The following is an 18,099-nucleotide window of genomic DNA, read 5'->3' on the forward strand; positions in this document are numbered from 1 at the left end:
AGATCACGAAGCTGCGAATGCTGCTTCATCGCTATCGCAAGCCATCGTACTTGCCAATAGGCTTCTTTGGGAGGAAATGGATAGATATTGGGATCTTGCTAGTTTGGTTCGGTGCTGCTTTTGGAAGTCAGCCATACTTCAGCCGTGTCTCAGCCTCTTAGGAACGAAAGTTTTGCTGATCATGCCCATACGAGCGGTATCGATGACCATTCTTTGAGAATAGCAGAAGCTGAGGTGACGGACGAGCTTGCCCGGTGAGTCCAAGGCCTTAAAAGTCCCGCATCGCATGTGCGTTCTCGCCCTGCCCAAATCCGGCTCGATCAATTTGTTGATATTCCCCTTACCCCATGGCCGAGGGCTTCTACCAGTCTTTGGATTCTACTCTTGCTTCACACTTTGGACTGCACGGCAACATGGCGACGACTCACGACCACAGCCACGACCACTCCCAAACTCACTTGGGAGTGGACGTTGACATCCCTACGCCGATCACTCCGGGCGAATCGGACTTGCTGACGAGCGAGATGTCGGGTCTCAGCATCAATGAACGAAGCCGACCTCGTCTTCTCCCGTCTTACCCATCCGCAACATCTCCTCGTACAAGCAGCCCTACTGGGTCCGTCAGGAGCGCGTATACTACCAAGCGTCGCGTCAGCCGTCGTTCCTATAGCAATGAATTCCATTCAAGCTCCCACAGCTCCAGCTTCAGTTCCGAAGTGTCAAAGGAGCTCACTCGCCAGGCGGAGCTTGAGTTCGCGGCGCTCACGGAACTCATGTCTAGCATGTCGAGGCGAAGCATGTCGTTACGCGAAGTCTGGAGTAAGATCATCACCGAGCGCGAGTCTGCCTACTCTGAGATGCATCGCATGACTGAGCGCTACGAGGAGTTGACCGAGGTGATGGAGCGCAAGGAGAGGGAGCACAGTCACCACAACCACGAGCGTGAGGGCCACAAGCAAGAGCTTGTCAAAGTGCGCTTGGAGCTCACTGCAGCCATCAACAGTGCTTCCAAGTTCAAGCTGGAGCTATCTGCACGAGACAACGAGTGCAAGACCCTCCGGCACGAGATCGCCGAAGCCAAGGATACCTACACCTATATCAAGAAAGAACACGAAGAGCTGAAGAAGACCTCGGAGCAGACAAGACTCACCTTGGTAGCTACCACAGCTGCCCGTGCCGATCTTGAGGATCAGTGTGGCAAGCTGCGAGGCGAACGTGCAGATATGGACTTGAAGCTCACTGAACTGACCTCGAAGCACGAGGAAATCACCACAAAGTTCGAGTCGACTCACAAGGAGCTCGTAGACATCAGAAAGAGCCACCTGATACTCAAGGAGGAGAAGCACGAGTGGCTCCACAGACGGGGCGAGCTTGAGGACCATATCCGCAAGTGCGACCACAAGCATGATGAGCTGAAGCGGAAGTACAAGGAGATAGAAGAGATGTACGAGAAGAAGAAGTCCGAGGTCAAGGAGCAGCAGGAGACTGTCATCAGAGTCAAGAACGAAAAAGAGGAGGCCATCACGAAGGTCAAGAGTGAGAAGGAAGAAGCCATCACCAGAATCAAGAACGAGAAGGAGGAGATCATCATCAAGATTCGGAACGAAAAGGAAGAGCTCGAACAGTACATCATCAGACTCAAGCGCGAGCTTGAGGAAGAGCACTGCCGGTGGGAGGCAGCCGAAGACAATTGTGGCAAGTGGAAGCTTAAGTGGGAGCACTGCGACCGTGAGATCATTTCCCTCCGCGAAGAGATCTCCCGCATCGAGATTACACGCACCGAACTGCGGGAAACTATCACGAAGAAGACGGAAGAGCTTCGAATTCTCATCATCGAAAAGAAGCGTCTCAAGGACGAGGGCGAGCGTGCCGTCGGTCGCGCCAACGAGAACCATCGTCAGCTTCTCCTTGTGCAGGAGACCCTCAGCCACACCGAGTCCATTCTCAAGAAGTCGCAAGAGGAGATCCATACCAAGACGGAACGCATCGAGCGTCTCGACTCCGACCTGGGCGACTGCCGGAAGCAGATCGAGAAGCTCCAGATCGAGATCGAGAGCCACCAGTCCGCCTCGGCTGTGCTCAAGATTGAGGTCGAGACGCTCAACAGCAGGTGCGGCGCCCTCAAGGCCAAGTGCCACGAGTGGGAGGTCAAGTACGAGGAGGCCTATGAGAGCATCACTGAGATTGAGGAGGGAAGCTCCAGCTATGAGTACGAGATTTCGGCCATGCGTACCATGCTCCGTGAGGCGAGGGAGCAGAAGGAGACTGCCATCACTGCGCGCAACACGGCGGATCGCGAGCGCGACGAGGCTGTGGTGAGGTTTGAGGAGAAGTGCAGGGCGATGGAGAGGTTGGAGGAAAGAATGAGTGCGCAGATGCATGAAATGAGCCGATCTGGAACCAAGACTACTACGACGAGTACCACTCGCAAGTCGGGTCATCGGGTGAATAGTAGTGGCAGCGGCGTCATTTGCGTTGAGACCTGACATGGTGATCGTTGGCAGGATCGTGGGCATAAGATCTCGACCTGGCAACAGCTATTTTCTTTGTAAACTTCATACACATGACCGGTTCTGGTCGGTAATATGGCCATTAAGCTAGTGCTAGTAATATTACACTTACATTTAAAGTACCGCACTTTGCTCAGGCGGCCGTGGTTCATAACGTGGTCTAAGGGGATTATGAGCTTCATTTGAATGCTCGTAGTTACAATTCTTATTACTTCTATCTCAATTCGCCTTTTGGTATGTCTCCGTAGTTCCAAACAAGGTCGTGGGTATTATGTTAATCTCGCTTGCCTTTCCCTCTAGCATCCTCCTCATCACTGCTCGTCAGCGTTGCCTCACTTGGGTTAATCCTGAAGCTGAAGTCCACAACACCAACCAAACTGCTCACAGACCGCACCAGGCCCTCCAAGTCATCGCACACAAGCGAGCTGCAAACCTGCAGCACTGCGAACTCGGTATATCCGTGTTGCTCGACGTTCCTCACGTCAAGAATGCTTCCGCTGCGAAGAGGACTGACCATCTCCGATAGCTCGGCCATGCTCGCAATCGTCGAAGTATCGCTCGTTGGCGACTCCGCCACGCTGGGCTTCCGACCTGAGGGGCGCACTTCGGATCCTGTCCGGGTGTGAACCGTGACGAGCCTGTGCTCGAGCTCGCTTCCTCTTCTTTGCATGGTCCGCGGCTCCGGTTCGGGGCCCTTGAGGTGGAGAAGCTTGCGGGTAAGCTCATTCGGTCTCGGAAGTTGCATGAAGGGTGGCAGTGACTGGCCCGACAGCAGTGAGTTAGACAGCAGCGTGAGCGTTGAGAGAATGGTGTGTTGTGTTGGCTCAATTCCCGCAAGGACCTGATTGAGAGCGCGCAGCCAGGCCCGGTCACTGTCGGACGAGGGACTGGCTGGCCTGTCACGCGGCTTCCAGGTGATGGTGTAGGCAATCAGCGTCAGGTACCGCATAGTGCTAGTCGACCGTCTGATAATGTCTTCGTAGGTGGCTCTGGGGAACTTGCCGCCGATATCGGGTTCCCACTTCTGCCATTGCGCATGCTGGTCCAAGCTAGGGAGCAGCAGTAGTAGCTTGCCTAGAATGCGACGCCTCTCCTTCTCCATTTTGTGAGCAGGTGTGCCGGGCTTTTTGATGTCACCGTGAGTCTCTTCCATCGTCGCCTTGATTGTCTCAGTGACGACACTGAAGTAGTTAGCGAGGAGATAGAGCGAAGCGCTGAGATCCCGTCGGAGCCAGCGCCGGTCGGTGATGGGAGCCGGGAAAATGGTCCAGATGAACGCGATAAAACAACCGGCCGCTACACAGGCGAGACGATAGGGTGCCAGGAGGTAGGTAGGATAGTACGGTTGTCCCGTGGCGGCGGCGGCCTTTTCTCCGATTTTCTGAACCTGGAGCTCATACCCGATGATGAGGACTTGGGTGATAATCGTGATGAGCCACACAGGCATAAACCGCGGATACTTCAAGACGAAGTACTGCTCGATGAAGATGAATAACCAGAGGAAGACAATGACTCCGGCAGTCCGCTCGACAACGATGTACCAAATGATATAGGAAAAGATAACAGCAACGCAGGTTCCGCCGACTCGACATACGAAGCCAAAAATGGATTGGCCGGCCGTGATGGTCATGCCAATGGCAATCATGATCATGGCCCAAACCAAGCGTTGCTCAGTGAAGAATGTCTGGGTACTCTGCAGGAAAGCCATGATGCCGACTGTCATGGTTGCAATGGCGACACGGAAGCCAAAGAGCGATTCACCTGATCCGACAAAGCCAGAGAATGCCCTCACCGAGTTCCCAAAGTGTTGCCAGACGCCGTGAGCAGGAAGATGTTCGGGATCCTTCTTCTTGTTATACCCATCACCGGCGTAGACGATATTCGCGCCCATCTCAGCGATATCCGGCGTCTGCTCGGGAGAAGCGTCCTCGGTGCTGCAGATACCCTTGAACCATTTCTTGAGGCGCTTCTGAGAAGGGATGATCAAGCGCTTCTTTGCCATCGTGCCGTCAGCCACCTTTGAGTCTGCGAACATGACCAGATCCTGCACCGCTTCGCCGAGGGCGAGCATGAGCTTTTCCATGTACAGCATCACATAAAGCTGCGTCTGGTCACGCTCCCGCATCCTGGTCTCGAGCTTCTTTAGGTGAAGATCCTGGCGTTCCTGTTCTGTCGCGAGCTGCCTCTCCTTCAACCAGTTTCTGAGTAGCTCTCCCTTCTTGTCGTTGAAGTCCTGCACCCTCTCAGCGAGGACTTCGGCGAACCCGGCTTCGCCTGGCTTCGAGGTCGCCTTGGCACCGGCATCCATCTCCACGTCGGTGCCCTTCGTCTTCTTCGGCTTGGGCGTAAGTTCGAGGACGATACCGACGTGGTCGAGTCCCTGGTCCATCGCTTCCGTCAGGATTTCGAACGGCTCCAGCAATTGGAGCATGATATCGTTCCAGACTCTTTTTTCCCGTTCCTTCTCCGCGTCCGAGTCGCCGTTGCCATCGTTGACCCCCCATCCGTGCTTTTCGGAAGCTCGGCGGAAGATGTCGACGATAGTGCTGATGCCGTTCAATGGAATCATGATGCTCCGCAGGCGGTTGAAGATCTCGCCAATATCCTTGGAATTGAGCTTGCCGTAGGCGATATCCCTCTTGGCGAAGAGGATGTCTCCATGCATCTTTCCAAACAGTGCCGAAATCGCCAAAGCCGTGGCCTTGAGCTCGCCCGCGGCCTTCGCCTCCTTCGTCACCTCGGGCTTCTTCTGCTTCTTATTCTTCTTGAAAACGTTGCTGCTCTTGGTCTGATGACGCTCGAGCATGTCGGGGCTCGATAACGTCTTCAAGTAATTGAGCTGGAGGACGATGGACTTGCGAACAAGGCCAATGGCACCCTTGAATTCACCGCTCACCACCTTTCTGCTGGAGACGGGGAAAACGAAAAGTGAGACACCGGTCGCAATACCCATGGCGCAAAGCATGGCCACGGTCAGTCGCTTCACAAGCGACTCGGCAGCTGCGGTAGTCACCATGAGCGGGCCAAAGGTGCAGGCTACGTTCATAAAGATAGAGTAGATCATGACAGGCAGGTTCATCGCAGGGTATTTGGCTCTCAGGGTATTTGAGATCCAAATGTTGAAGAACAGCCAGACGCCGCAGACGGCAGACTGACTTGAGTTGTAGACGGGCAATCCGGTGGCCAGTTCCTCGGCGGAAGCGGTGTTCCTTCGCGCCTGAACACCGGACCACAGTGCCAGCATCGACAAGGCGCCGCCAATGCAGATTCCGGTGACATTGAGGACGAGGTTTTGGAGGTATTTTCCTCTTGGGAGAATGGCGAGTGCGAGCACCGAGATAATTGGCACGAGATAGCCCAACGTCGTGAAGTACTGTGCCACAGGCGTGGATTGATAGATGGCGATGCCGATCAGGGGCGGTAATGAGCCCTTGAACATCATGATGAGCGTCGGCGCGTCGAGGCCCAATCTCGCCGCCAGACCCGGCTTCGGCGCCGGTTTCTTTGTCGCTTTACTTGCGGTCGTCGGCGACCGCGCCGGGGCGCCATCCGGGTGAGTCTCAGTCTCTGGAGATTGAGACTCGGTGTACCGGTCGGCGTCCGGCTTCTGTTCGTCGGATGCCATGGTTCCAACCGTTTTTTTGCGTTTACGTTTACGGAATCATCGGCCCCTCGAGCGAACGAGCGGGCAGCTGTTGATTATTCGATTATGTCGTCGTGCCCGTAGATCAGTCAAACATAATGGTCTCTTGACTTGTTGTCTCTGAGGGTTGCGATGACTTTGGGTTGAGTTTTCGCCCGGGCCGAGGGGTGGGCAATTTGTTTTGTCTCATTGGAGAATGATGTAATTGCGGAGTTCGCCGCGTCTATCTAGCCTTCTATCTACGCGCAGTACAGAACTCATAGTGTGCACGAATCCAGCGCTGCAGGCAAGAGAATGCCGACAGAGTTTGCGCTAATGCCGTGTTTTTGTGGACTTTGTACTCGTTTTCGGTCAAGAGGGGGAGGGAAGATTACGGCGTAATAAGACCCAAAATAGCTGGTGGCCTGTAAGAAGCCTCTACTCAAGGTGAGACGAGTCAGGATTCATGCACAAGCACGGGCCTTCATCTCAAAGAGTAGGACGAGGTGAGCCTGTGAGATGAAGTGAGATTAGATGAGCTGGGCAGATCACTCCGTCTAGAACCATGTCTTCCAAGATGGGGATGTGCAGAATCTGCTTTCATGATTTTGCAAAGAAGACTACAATCGTGGCCCTCATGACCATCGGTATGGGAAGGTGAATTATACATGTACACATCGCTCACGAATTGACAGGGGATGAATAAGCCATATTGACACCTCATCTAGCGGCCAAAGATGAGCGTCGCTGGTGTGACACCAGCATCTGGCCCCTCATCCTCACTGCTCAGCGCAGTAAAAGCTAAATGAGTCCTCATAGGCCCGATCATCGGCATTGAAAGAATTTCCAGAGAACCATGGTTCAGAAGTATTGCTCTTTCCAACATCCACAGGTACGATGAAGGTCCGCAAACCCCTATCGGAGGAAATGAATGGAAAGAGTTCATCCGCATGTACTACCCCTGCGCCTCAGCTCAGCCCTAAAGGGCTTATGAACCCCGCTGCGTCAACCTCCCAACCACAAGCCGGCCGGCGTGTCCGGCTAAGCATAGCGGCAGAATTATAGCCATTTCCGAGATCGTCCGCGGAATATCCAGACATCTCCCCGGAGAGCAACTCTATAGCCTCGCCGAAAACTCCGTCGGCCACCAAACTGCTGAATGCTGGCCGTCGTGAACGAGTGCCGTGAGGAAGATGCGCTCAAAACTTGAGGAACCCATGGAGCGCTGGTGAGTCAGCCGCGCTTCATTGAGCTTGGTGTCAGGCGAGGTGGACAACACCATCATTTTCCCCGCACCCCGGATTCACTCCGGCAAGACGCCGCGCTCATGATTAGCACCGGGGCTGTTGAGTGGAGAAAGTTCAAAGGCGCTTCTCAATGGTGCTGCATGTACTTAAGGTAACGTGATGTGCGCGGCTAATGAAAAGTCAACTTGCGCCTTACATGAGAGTAGACGCGTTCATCTTGTATGCTATTGATGAATCCTGAGTTCAATGGTAATAGTCAATAATCTTGAATACATTGCTGGCCTCTCGACCAAAGCCTGACTCTTCGCCGGGGCTGATGAATGACCCCTGTTGGTGCAGGCAGCAGCCATCTGAAGGCTGCTGACCGAACAGATCTCACCCACTTCACAGCGACGAAAAGGTCCCTATCTCATAGTTGTGGACAAAACCATATTCCCAAGTCAATTTTTGGGTTGAGATAGCTCAGAATTTCGACATGGCGACGTCTTCTATCTATCAGGGCCCAGGGCATGGTCGTATTCGGCTTCTGAACCTCCATCCAGGTGACCTGTTTGATCCTCTATCATGCTCTTTTCAAGAGCTTTCACTGGAGTCACCTCCCAGCTTCGAGGCCGTCTCTTATGCACGAGAGGCATCATGTGCTTCTGAAAGCCTGATTGTGCAAGATAGCGCGTCTAATGGAAGCTCCAAAGTCATCCCAATCTCGTCGGAGGCTGCGTCTCTTCTGTTCTTCCTTCGCAGCACTGTCGACACACGTACACTATGGATCTTTGAGGTCTGCGTCGACCAGGCGGATTTATCCGAGAAGAGCACTCAAACAAACCTCATGCGGCAAACTTTTGAAAGCGCAGCACGCGTGATATTCTGGCTAGGTCCCTCTGCTGGGGATGGCAGCAGTGATCGCGCGATCACGTTCCTCAAGAGAATGGCGATGCATAGGAAATACAATGATCGAGGCGAATACCTTGATGGTCGAAGGGTTGGCTCCGACACAAGCTCTGAGTGTGGAGTAGGGAGGCAGGCGGGAATATCAGACGACGAGGCGGGAGACTACGATGATGAAGAGGACGATGAGGGCTACGAGAGCGGATCCCTTTCTAAAAATGACCCCGACGTCGTCGATAACAGCAGTTCTTCCACGGTCTCATCTGATACCCGGGCCTATTTGGAGAGGGTCGACACACCAGTGCCGCTTGTGTTACCTACCAAACTTCTCCGGTCTAAAATCCGTCAAGTATTTTCTGGCATCATATGGTTTCTTCGAAGCAAGTACCGACACTACTTTGTCTACGGCTACTGGAACCCATACCGAGCTTTGAGAATCAGCAAAGCCTGGGAAAGGGCTATGGCAGCGTGGGAGCTAAACCGGTCACGAGTGGGCCATATCGCTTTCGGCAGACCCGTTCTTTACGAGAACCACATGGAATACTTCTTCCAGGAACGCTACAAAGCGGACTGGGAGTATGTTGACAAACTTCTTCAGAACCCATGGCGGAGCCGGACGTGGACTGTTCCAGAGGTCTGGTGTGCCAATGATCGAGCAATCATCCAGTGCGGGCAGCGAACGATCAAGTGGAGGACCTTGCAAAAGGCACTGCCCTTTGCGGAAGCCTGGGATGACGTGAGAAAGACGATGATCGAGACAGGAGATGGGCGCATCAGCGATTGGCCGGACCTAAAGGGTCGATACGCCACTGCTCTCCACCTCCTGAAGGAACGACTCAAGAATGGGAAATTATCAGATCTCTTGTGGAACACTTGGGCTAGAGATGCGGCCGACCCTCGAGACAAGGTGTTTGCGATGCTCAGCCTCGCCGGTAGCTTGCGGGGCCTGTCCAAACCTGACTACAAAAGGTCCGTCAAGCAGGTGTTCTGCGGGGCAGCAAGAGATATCATCCGTGGCAAAACCAGTCTGGAGATACTGTTGGCGGCTGGAAGGATAAAGAGACAAGATGAAGAAATCCCATTGCCGAGCTGGGTGCCTGACTGGCGTAGAGAACACAGCCCGCTCAAGGGACGGCCGAAGCCTCTGGTTGACCGATCTCGTATTCATTCTCTCTTCGTCACTGGGTCTATCGAATCTCTTGTTGTCAATGGACATGGCTTTACGGCCTGCTCAAGCGCAGTACCTGTTGCTTGGTTCAGCCATGACCTGGAGAGGCTACATGTTCGAGCTGTATTCATCGACGAAGTGGACTCAGTCACTCCTCCACATGGGCCGAGACCTGATCTTGGCGTCAAAAACACCGTAAATGATGCGTGTCTTGTTAGTCAGGTCGCATTCTTTGATGGGAAGCCTCCTTGGTGGAGCAAGGATGAGAAGGATGGATTGCCCGGCCTTGTCAAGAGAGTCCTGATGGCTGGTTCTCGTGGTATGATGGATGAAGAAGAAGCCATAGGGGAGACTATGGCATTCCGGCGCTTCTTCGTCACTGGGACGCAGCGCTATCTTTGTATTGGACCTGAGGGAACAATGCTAGGAGATCAGATCTTCGTTGTTGCTGGGTGCAACCTGCCCCTGGTTCTGCGGGAACACAAGCGGGCAACACAAAATGGGACGACGCTATATGAACTAGTAGGAGAGGCTTATGGTCAGTTGCAATCATCCATTGTCTACCAATTAGTCTCAGCTAACTTCAGATCAAGTTCACGGCATCATGAAAGGGGAAGCCATCGCAACCAAGAAAGCCAAGCTCGGATGGGAGAGCTTAGCTTGGTGGCGACCCCCAAGGGAGAAGGAAGTCTCTTGGGAGGATTTGGTCATTCAGTGAGAATTTGAGACAGAACTACACGCCTATCAATGCCTAGTCTACTCACCCAGCAACATTCTGAGGTATCCTCAACAATACCTAGTCTATAGATGTAGCAAATCGAAGAGAAGTGGAATGAGAACGAAGCGGCACCCTCAGCTTGGACTGAGCCGCCGAGGACGGCGGACTTCCACTCTCGAAATTCAATGTCACAAAAGTATTCCGTCGAATCTATCCTAGTGCCAAAATCTACGGCTCCTTTACATCAAAGAACTAGATTCACCTATCTGGCGTCACCGGTTGACGGTTTATCATTATTGGTGAACGGTGATGTCAAGCGGGGAAGTGGGAGGCTAGAACAGAAAAACAGTAATTCACAATGTAAACGTTTCTAACTCGCATTTTAAAACACCTGCTACATTTCAAGACCGAAAGCGCATTTGAAATGTAATGTAGGTAAAAGGGGAAACACTTGAAGCAGAAGGATGAATGCTCATGCCTACGACCGACTTGCTATGGCATGTTGAACAGAGAGGGCCTATACTTCTAAATGGAGAGTATCAGAGAGTTTGCATCTCTGGCGTCGATTCCAAACAAATTTATACACCAGAAGACCACTCTGTCTCTCATGAAAGCCTTCCTGCTCGCATCGCCAGACTGGGAGTGGTGATACCGGGTAGTCCTCCATCACAGATCGGACGGGACCAAGCAGAGTAAACTCCAGAGTAGGAGATCATCAATGAAGGACTTCGTTCCTTGAAGCTTGGAGCATATTACTCTTGAGGCGTCATCTCTGGGCTGTTCCGAGGATTTATGAAGTCGTCCAGCTGACGGAAGCGATCCACCTTGGGGTAATCACTCGATGACCATGACACTCGTCAACCTCAAAACCCACCACCAAACTCCAGCTTCATGATCAACTCATAGATCTCATTCAAGCCTTGAATCATTTCTGCGCGTCTCTGTCACTTTCAGACGCGTAGCCTTGGCCTGCGAATGCATTTCCTCGCAGCTCAGCACTGGAGAAGAGCAAAACCGACGTCCAGCAAAATCACAGACAGCGGACAGCCCAACTCTGGGAATAGTCCCAAGCCAAGGAACTACAACGCATCCGAGACATATTTTTCGAAGAATTACTAGTATATCAAAGGTATCGATAGATATCATTCGGGTTGTGGCGCCGAGAAGATAGGGTCTGATCGAATAATAAACCTGTTGACAAGATGCCATTAGCAACGCAACATCGACCAGAGAGGGGAGCACTTTGAAACAAAATGGCCTCACATGAGGCCAACAAACATCTAGCCTGTAGAACTCTGTAGAAAATCGTGGAAGAACCCAAAGTTAGAGTAGACTACGCGTAGAGACGCGTCTATTATCCATACAGCCGGTCTGAGTACAATACCTTGATACACATTCATTCGGCGTCCGGATTGACTGTTCATCAGCCGAGAAAAAGGATCAGGTTGGGTCTCAACCGTTGCCGACTTTTGCGACCCTCGAGCTGTAATAGCAACGATCGAAACCGCCTGGGTGATACTTCCTCTCAGTCGTATCGAAGCCGACAATTACCTTGAAAAGATAGTGAGCGAGCTGATGTCTTCGACGAATGGAGCCCTCAATCAAGTCTCCCGGGCATCCAATATTCAATTCGAACTTCTGAGCGCCTAGGACCCTTCTCTTGGGCATCTTTCATCCCCTTTCTGCGTCTCTATCTTTCTTCCCTCTCTTTTCTTAGCTCTGTAATATTTCTTTTCCCTTATCTTTTTCGGTCGAGACACGGCATTGCATTCCGCGCGCGGCATGGAGATGTGGTCTAGGCTCGTGATTTGGTTTCGTCGCTTTCGTTCAAACTCGATGGATAGGTCTTGGCATCTTCGTCGAGCCGTTCGGCCGGCTTGTCGCACGATTCGAATAAAGAACTACGAGTCATTAGAATAGTCCCATCGAGGCCTTGCTGACTCCACATGTGTTGATAGGATGGCAGGTGTTTGGGCCGAGTTAGATATTTGTTGTCATTTCCATTGATCCATCTAGGCATCTCTGGAAGTTTCTGATACTGGGAATCGCGACGACGACGTTTGATGATGGATCAGAAATAAAAGAGAACGATTGCGAGGAAGCAATTCACTGGTTATATGTATTCAATTTTACCGTCTAACTTCATCATTCAGTCTATACTATCAATATCTTTCGCCCTCCAAACCAAATTTCAGCTCTCTCTCTCGCCCATCCAAACTATCAACGCAGCCGGCGCACCGCTCCCGGCTCTACACCATCCCGCACTAGCATGACCAACCAAAGCCGTCCCTAAGCTTCCCAGGACCCATGGTAACCATAGAATCCTAACCAGCAAACTACACAATCAAAGACTACAATTCCTCGTCAGAATAATGGCCACAAAACAAATGCGTTACCAAGGCTCGCAACTCTGCGGAACACCCAGAGCCTCAGCCTTTACGGAATCGTTGGTGTGGCACTACGGACCAAACCTTCCAAAGAGACCAGACCAGACCAGAGTCCAGACGGGGCCCTCTCTGCCTCCCCTCCTTTCCTTCTTCATCCCCCCTCATTTCCCCCATCATCCAGAGACTCGTCATTCAGATCAGAGGCAGAATAACTGCCTCAGCCTTGGACCTCCTGATCACCAACCACCTCACTTCCCATTTCCTTTTTACCGCCTCTTCCTCTGCTATCTGTGCTCCGGGTGTTTCATTGACTGACTTCCGCGTCGTCATTTTACCGCCACGTTCCGCGATCTTCTGCAAAGAGAATGAGGCAAGCCTTGGTCGTACTGCCAAGGTCACAACTAGAGAGGATAAGTGAATCTCCTATGCCGAACACGCCCCGGGGAGTGTACAGGCCAGGTGATGGTGGAAATCCGTCACTAGTGGCTGGGCCCTAGCCCAGCATGGTCCTTCCTGGGAGAGACTGAGGACCTAGACAGCATTCGAAACTGCCCGCATATCTAGTTAGGTGGCGGATCAACGCGGCCGAGTGGAAGTACGATGGGTTCAAAGCTCAGTCTCAAAACACATCTCGTCCCAACTTATTCATCGGCACACCTTGGCAAGGCGACATAAAATACCACACAGACTTGCGCCAAAATCTGGCCGCGGATGTTCCGCTGCAGTTACTAAAGCACGTCACCTTGATTCGTCACATTTCCCGATTGTAAAAGCCGTTAGTAGATGACTGATCGGAGCCGTGGGCCCCCTTCTACTCCACGGTGGTGGCCAATGGACGATCTGATCGGTGGCTGGTTTGTCTCAACGGCTGTTAGACGTTCGATATCAGTCGTGGGCCGATGTCTAGTTGATTGTTCGTGTATGTATGATCGCTGTCGTCTCAACTATGCATTGACGCAGTTAGACTCTGTACAACCGGAATATCAAACCTGTCATGGTTTCTCTCTGCGCAGTGTCATTGGCAGCATAATCAAGGCCGCATGACACTTTCAGAAATTTCCATTGACACGAGAAAACCATATTGGACCAGCATCTTGCCTTGGTAAACCTGCAAACCTAGAGTCCAATCTCCACCAGACCCGAAGATGCAGTATTGGCCATGGCTCGATTGTGCTCCATTTATTTACATAGGCGGTATCTGTACGGAGTACTTCGTGCCTCTACTCCGTAGCCACTGTGCTCTGAGTCTGGGGCTCGTGAGATTGTTAGCGCCTTAGTGCTCTCTGTTGGACAACCCGATTCTAAGCGCGATGTAACGGCGGCTTGATGAACCGCCGTGAAAGTGCAACTGTGACCTCAATTGTGGACTCGACGGACTGCCTCGCCTACTAAGCCGTGCGATAATGCATGTATGCTGTCTGGTCCCACAAGCGGTGATTTGGAGACAGTTCGGTTTGTGCAAATTGGTCTAGGTCTAGAATATGGTTCCAACCGAGTTCAAACGAAACGAAACAACTAAATCCCCGGATCCATCATCGGTATTTGATCCAGAAGAGGGGCGAACAACAAGGTGCTCGAGACCCCGAGTGCGCCTCGGTTGGTGATGAGGAAATTGGTCGCCTTGGGAGAGCACTCAGCACGCATCGGGACTCCAGTCAATCGAGGGTGCGCACGGTGTGCGATGTGGAGAAACGGCGAGAACCAACTTCAAGTTAGGACGCCCGAGTCGATCTACCTAATTGCCTACCTTAGCTTGAGCCTTGGGATTAGAAAGATGTGGGTAGCCTGGGCTGGATACGATGCTTCGCCCGGCTTTCTGGTTTCGAAGCGAAGAATCTACGGAGTACTTGTAGATGGGGAGGATCAAGAAGAGCAGGGTATCCGTAGCATCCGTGAATATTGGTTGTGCTTCAACGGTCTCCAAGGGGTTGCCTTGGTAAAGGACATCGTCAAAGATTGGCATGACAGGGCATTAGTCGACCGGGCCACCTGCTAGCGAGCCGTGTCCCGCCCGGCGACCCGGACCCCATCCAGGTTCAAATGTGAAGCGAAGTTCTGGCCGACAGCATAATATCAGTATTGACGTGCGCTTCCGCTGTGGGAAGCTCGGAAGAAGTGCCAGAAAAGCACATGCAATCTGGGCGCGGGATGCCAGAGCCGGCCAGGAGATTGGGGTGGCGGATAGCTGGCGTGCTCCTGCTGCAGTGCAATATCGAACATGCGAGCTTGACCCTAATTGACTCAGGGGGACCGCGGGTGCGCGGGTTCTCCGTTGGCCGCAGCAGTGGCCGCAGAAGACATGAAAGGCCACAACTGGAGAGGGATTGTGTGCGAGAATGCCGTTCCAGTCCATGACAGCCCTGACTGACGGCTGCAGAAGACTTAGCTGACAAGATCTGGATTCTGTTGGTGCGTGGCATCCTCAATGCACTCGGCAACACAGTAGAGTTTGATGAATGGCTCGCAGAGGTTCGTTCCTACATACACAGGAAGATCATCCCGATGACGCCTAAGTTGTGCGTGGAATGGCCCCTTTGGATGTCTGCAGTGCTGCACTCCGCATTGCGCCCGTGGTAGAACCAGCCAATCCACAGTTCTGGCGCGCTGTCGGCATTCACCCTCGCAAATGACGCCAGACGCCCCGAGTGACTGCAAGGCATGGCGAAGCCAACGCGATCTCATTGTATGCGTAAGCCAGGCTGTCTGCCACTTCTCTCTGCCCCCCCGCGTCGACTTCTTTTCCAATCTAATATCGAACAGTTGCAGGGGCGCTTGTCTTTTCGCGATAATTTGTACAGTCGCGCTGTGGAAGGAGTGACTCGAAACAATCAGGCGGCCCGAAATAGCCAAAACATGGCGGCAATTCCCAATTGTGCATGAAACATGGGGCTCGCATTAGAACAAAGGCAACAAGGGTTCTCTGGGGTCCTCATAGCCCCAGCGACGTTGTTGCTTGGGTTCGGAGATTCGACTATTTGGCGATGATGGCCGGTCGATAGCGATGCAGCATGGTGTTGATTGTCAACCTCGACTGCAACCTGGTCCAGCTTTCCATTGCTGGCTCTTGGCCGTCTTCTGTGCACACATGTTCCATCATATAATTTCGCAAAGACCCAGTCTTCATTTCCCCATGTTGCCTGTAACGTCGTAGGTGACACACACTTCGCCTTTGAGGGTTGTGTCCGTATCCGTACGGATACATCAACAGGATAACAGCCATCTCTGCTAGTGTGTACGGAGTAGTGGTCCATCGCCCAGCAATCGATCCTCCCCCCCCCCCCGGCGCCCCAGCCAACCGCCTTTCGGGTTTCTCTCGCGCTCGGAAGATTTGTCGGGAGCCTTGAACCGACGTGGGCTCTTTGTGAAGCGCGACGAGCATGGTTGGCCAGACTGATGTGACATTGGGGGTGCGCCACTGACAGACCGGATGACAGGCTCAGGGTTTCGAGTGGGCCGCGTCAAACGTTCCTGACGACCTGGGCCATTGGCCCTTCTTCAACGGAACTTTGCGATTCGTGAAATGGGTCCCCAAAGACCGTCCAAACGAGATTGAGTTTGCAAGGGCGACCTTGTTCTGCGCAACGAACCACAGCCCGCAAGTCGTTGAGTCGACAGACAGCTGCACAATCACTACCACCACTGAGCCGCCGCCACTGTTCAATATGTCGTTGGTGACGATCTTGGGTAACGCAAAGTCGTCCGAATAAGGTTGAGACCTTGAAGAAGACCAAAATTCCGACGAAAGCTAGACTTGACTCGACCGACGTTATAGCTAGTTTTGTTCGTGCCGGGCCGAGGTATTCTCGTCATTGGACTGTTCACTGACATTCTGTCAAACGCCCAAATAGCCGCGCATCATGCAAATGTTCTCGATGAGTATCGTCCAAGGAGTGCGCCAGATGTGCGGACATAAGCAGCGGCAGACTCGGATTTGTCATGCGATTACAGAGATAGGTCCAATTGAACAGCCTGTTTTACATGTTAGCTGCCGAGACCCTGACTGAGCCTCGATAAAACCTCTGGACGAGCATAATAATTGCCGTGACACTCGGTCAGATGGGAGAAATTGCCAATCTCTTCATGTCCAAACCGGCAATTTCTCCGCAAGCAAGTTGTAGGGTGGTGATGCTCGCAGGCTGACTATCAAGTTGTCCACCGCCAGACATGATCGGGTATGCTGATAGTGAGACCGAAGAGATCTCTGACTAGGTGTCTGGCATCAGATGGCAGTATACAGCTCAAACCGAGCTTTTCCATCGCAGGACGTTCTTTGATTAATATCTCGAGCTGTCTTGCAAAAAAACGATGATCAAGAAATGACTCTCGTTAGTTCAGTTCGGCCGAGTGCAAGTGCTTCGGGTTGTGGGTGAGGAATGGAATGAAGCGGTGGGTCACAAAGCCGATCAGCACCATGCCGCAGGAGACATTCGCAAGACTCCATGCGACGTGACCGCCATCGAAGTCAAGTGCAGTCAGTGATCAAGCTCCGTATGGACGAGCGAAGTACGGATAGAAAGAGCGGAAAGATGGATAGCTGCTGGATCTGACCTAAAAGATGCGATCGCCAGTAGCGCATAAAGCATGTCCCGCCATGCAGGAAGAGCCAGATACACGCGACGTGCGCATGGAACATCAGGTTCAATGAATGGACCATCATGATCCGACAAGACTGTTGTGTCTCATAAGTGCAAGGCAAAGGCGCCAAATCATATCAAGCTGTCACCCACTTCACTCTGAGTTCGAGAAGCGTGATCAAATCCGAGAGTAGAATCTAAGATTGGCAACGGAGCGCGACTTGGACGGTTGATTCGCAAGACAGCCAATGTAAACCTCGGCTCCGAGGAATGTCTCTGGAACTCTTTCTCTGATGCGATCCGTCCCAGAGGCTGGTCAGTCAGCCACACATATTATTATCCATCGGTCTGATCGACCTTGACAGGTATCCAATTCCCGTGTCAATGCCGTGCGCGGCATGGCCAAGCGGAAGCCGTTGGCCGGAACTATGCCGGGAAGTTAGAATAACGGACCTTGGATGCATTGTTGATGTGCAGCCTCCACACCATCGGAGTGTGCTGAAGAGGACGCCGCTTGGACGACGGGCCAAGTTTGGCCCACGGACAGAGCAGACGGCGAGCCAAAAAGCGGCCACATTGGTCTCACTAAAAACTGGTGGTGAATTTGTGAGGGTCTCAAGTCGTATGGAGATGGTGCCATGCCTACTCATGATTTCTGTTCTTTATTTCGTCTCTTGTCCGTCAGGTTGGATTGGAGGATGACACTTCTCCTGATTAGGGGACAGTCTCTGCGAGCATTCCAGCGTGAGGACATTTCCAGAGAAACTGACCAGTGGAGCGAAACCCGGTTGATAGTTCTTCATCTGTAGGCCCCTAATCCCCTGCCGGACATGGAACCTATTTAGAGGGCTCTTTTCTTGGAAGCCGTAAATCGCTGCAGGGGTGTTTCACAATATTCCAGAAAGATTGCCGACGAAGGTTGTCAAAAGGGCGTTGCATAAGCAGGCGCGAAATGGAAATCTGGGGGATGATGCCATCCCGCTTATGG

The 18,099-nt window shown here is 52.5% G+C and overlaps 3 protein-coding genes across 3 annotated transcripts; 2 read left to right on the top strand and 1 right to left on the bottom strand.

The window, feature by feature from the left end:
• Positions 1-319: 319 nt before the first annotated feature.
• Positions 320-2,629, top strand: BDZ83DRAFT_628252 (uncharacterized protein). Its single transcript, XM_060508685.1, has one exon. It carries the CDS (start codon positions 348-350, stop codon positions 2,484-2,486), a length of 2,139 nt encoding a protein of 712 aa, XP_060362763.1. The 5' UTR covers positions 320-347; the 3' UTR covers positions 2,487-2,629.
• Positions 2,630-6,296, bottom strand: BDZ83DRAFT_703505 (uncharacterized protein). The gene has a single exon (XM_060511479.1). It carries the CDS (start codon positions 6,133-6,135, stop codon positions 2,785-2,787), a length of 3,351 nt encoding a protein of 1,116 aa, XP_060362764.1. The 5' UTR covers positions 6,136-6,296; the 3' UTR covers positions 2,630-2,784.
• Positions 6,297-7,595: 1,299 nt separating this feature from the next.
• On the top strand, positions 7,596-10,483 carry BDZ83DRAFT_628255 (uncharacterized protein). The gene is made up of 2 exons (XM_060508686.1): positions 7,596-9,970; positions 10,026-10,483. The coding sequence occupies exons 1-2, from the start codon at positions 7,855-7,857 to the stop codon at positions 10,148-10,150; spliced, it is 2,241 nt and encodes a 746-aa protein (XP_060362765.1). The 5' UTR covers positions 7,596-7,854; the 3' UTR covers positions 10,151-10,483.
• The last annotated feature ends 7,616 nt before the right edge of the window (positions 10,484-18,099 follow it).

The sequence above is a fragment of the Colletotrichum acutatum genome (assembly GCF_030867785.1).
Source record: "Colletotrichum acutatum strain CBS 112980 chromosome Unknown BDZ83scaffold_75, whole genome shotgun sequence".
NCBI lineage: Eukaryota > Fungi > Ascomycota > Sordariomycetes > Glomerellales > Glomerellaceae > Colletotrichum > Colletotrichum acutatum.

Excerpts from the sequence above, each read along its gene's own strand:
- BDZ83DRAFT_628252 (XM_060508685.1), top strand. The coding sequence starts at position 348 with ATGGCCGAGGGCTTCTACCAGTCTTTGGATTCTACTCTTGCTTCACAC.
- BDZ83DRAFT_703505 (XM_060511479.1), bottom strand. The coding sequence starts at position 6,135 with ATGGCATCCGACGAACAGAAGCCGGACGCCGACCGGTACACCGAGTCT.
- BDZ83DRAFT_628255 (XM_060508686.1), top strand. The coding sequence starts at position 7,855 with ATGGCGACGTCTTCTATCTATCAGGGCCCAGGGCATGGTCGTATTCGG. Across the intron at positions 9,971-10,025 it reads ACTAGTAGGAGAGGCTTATG|TTCACGGCATCATGAAAGGG; the intron begins GTCAGTTGCAAT and ends CTTCAGATCAAG.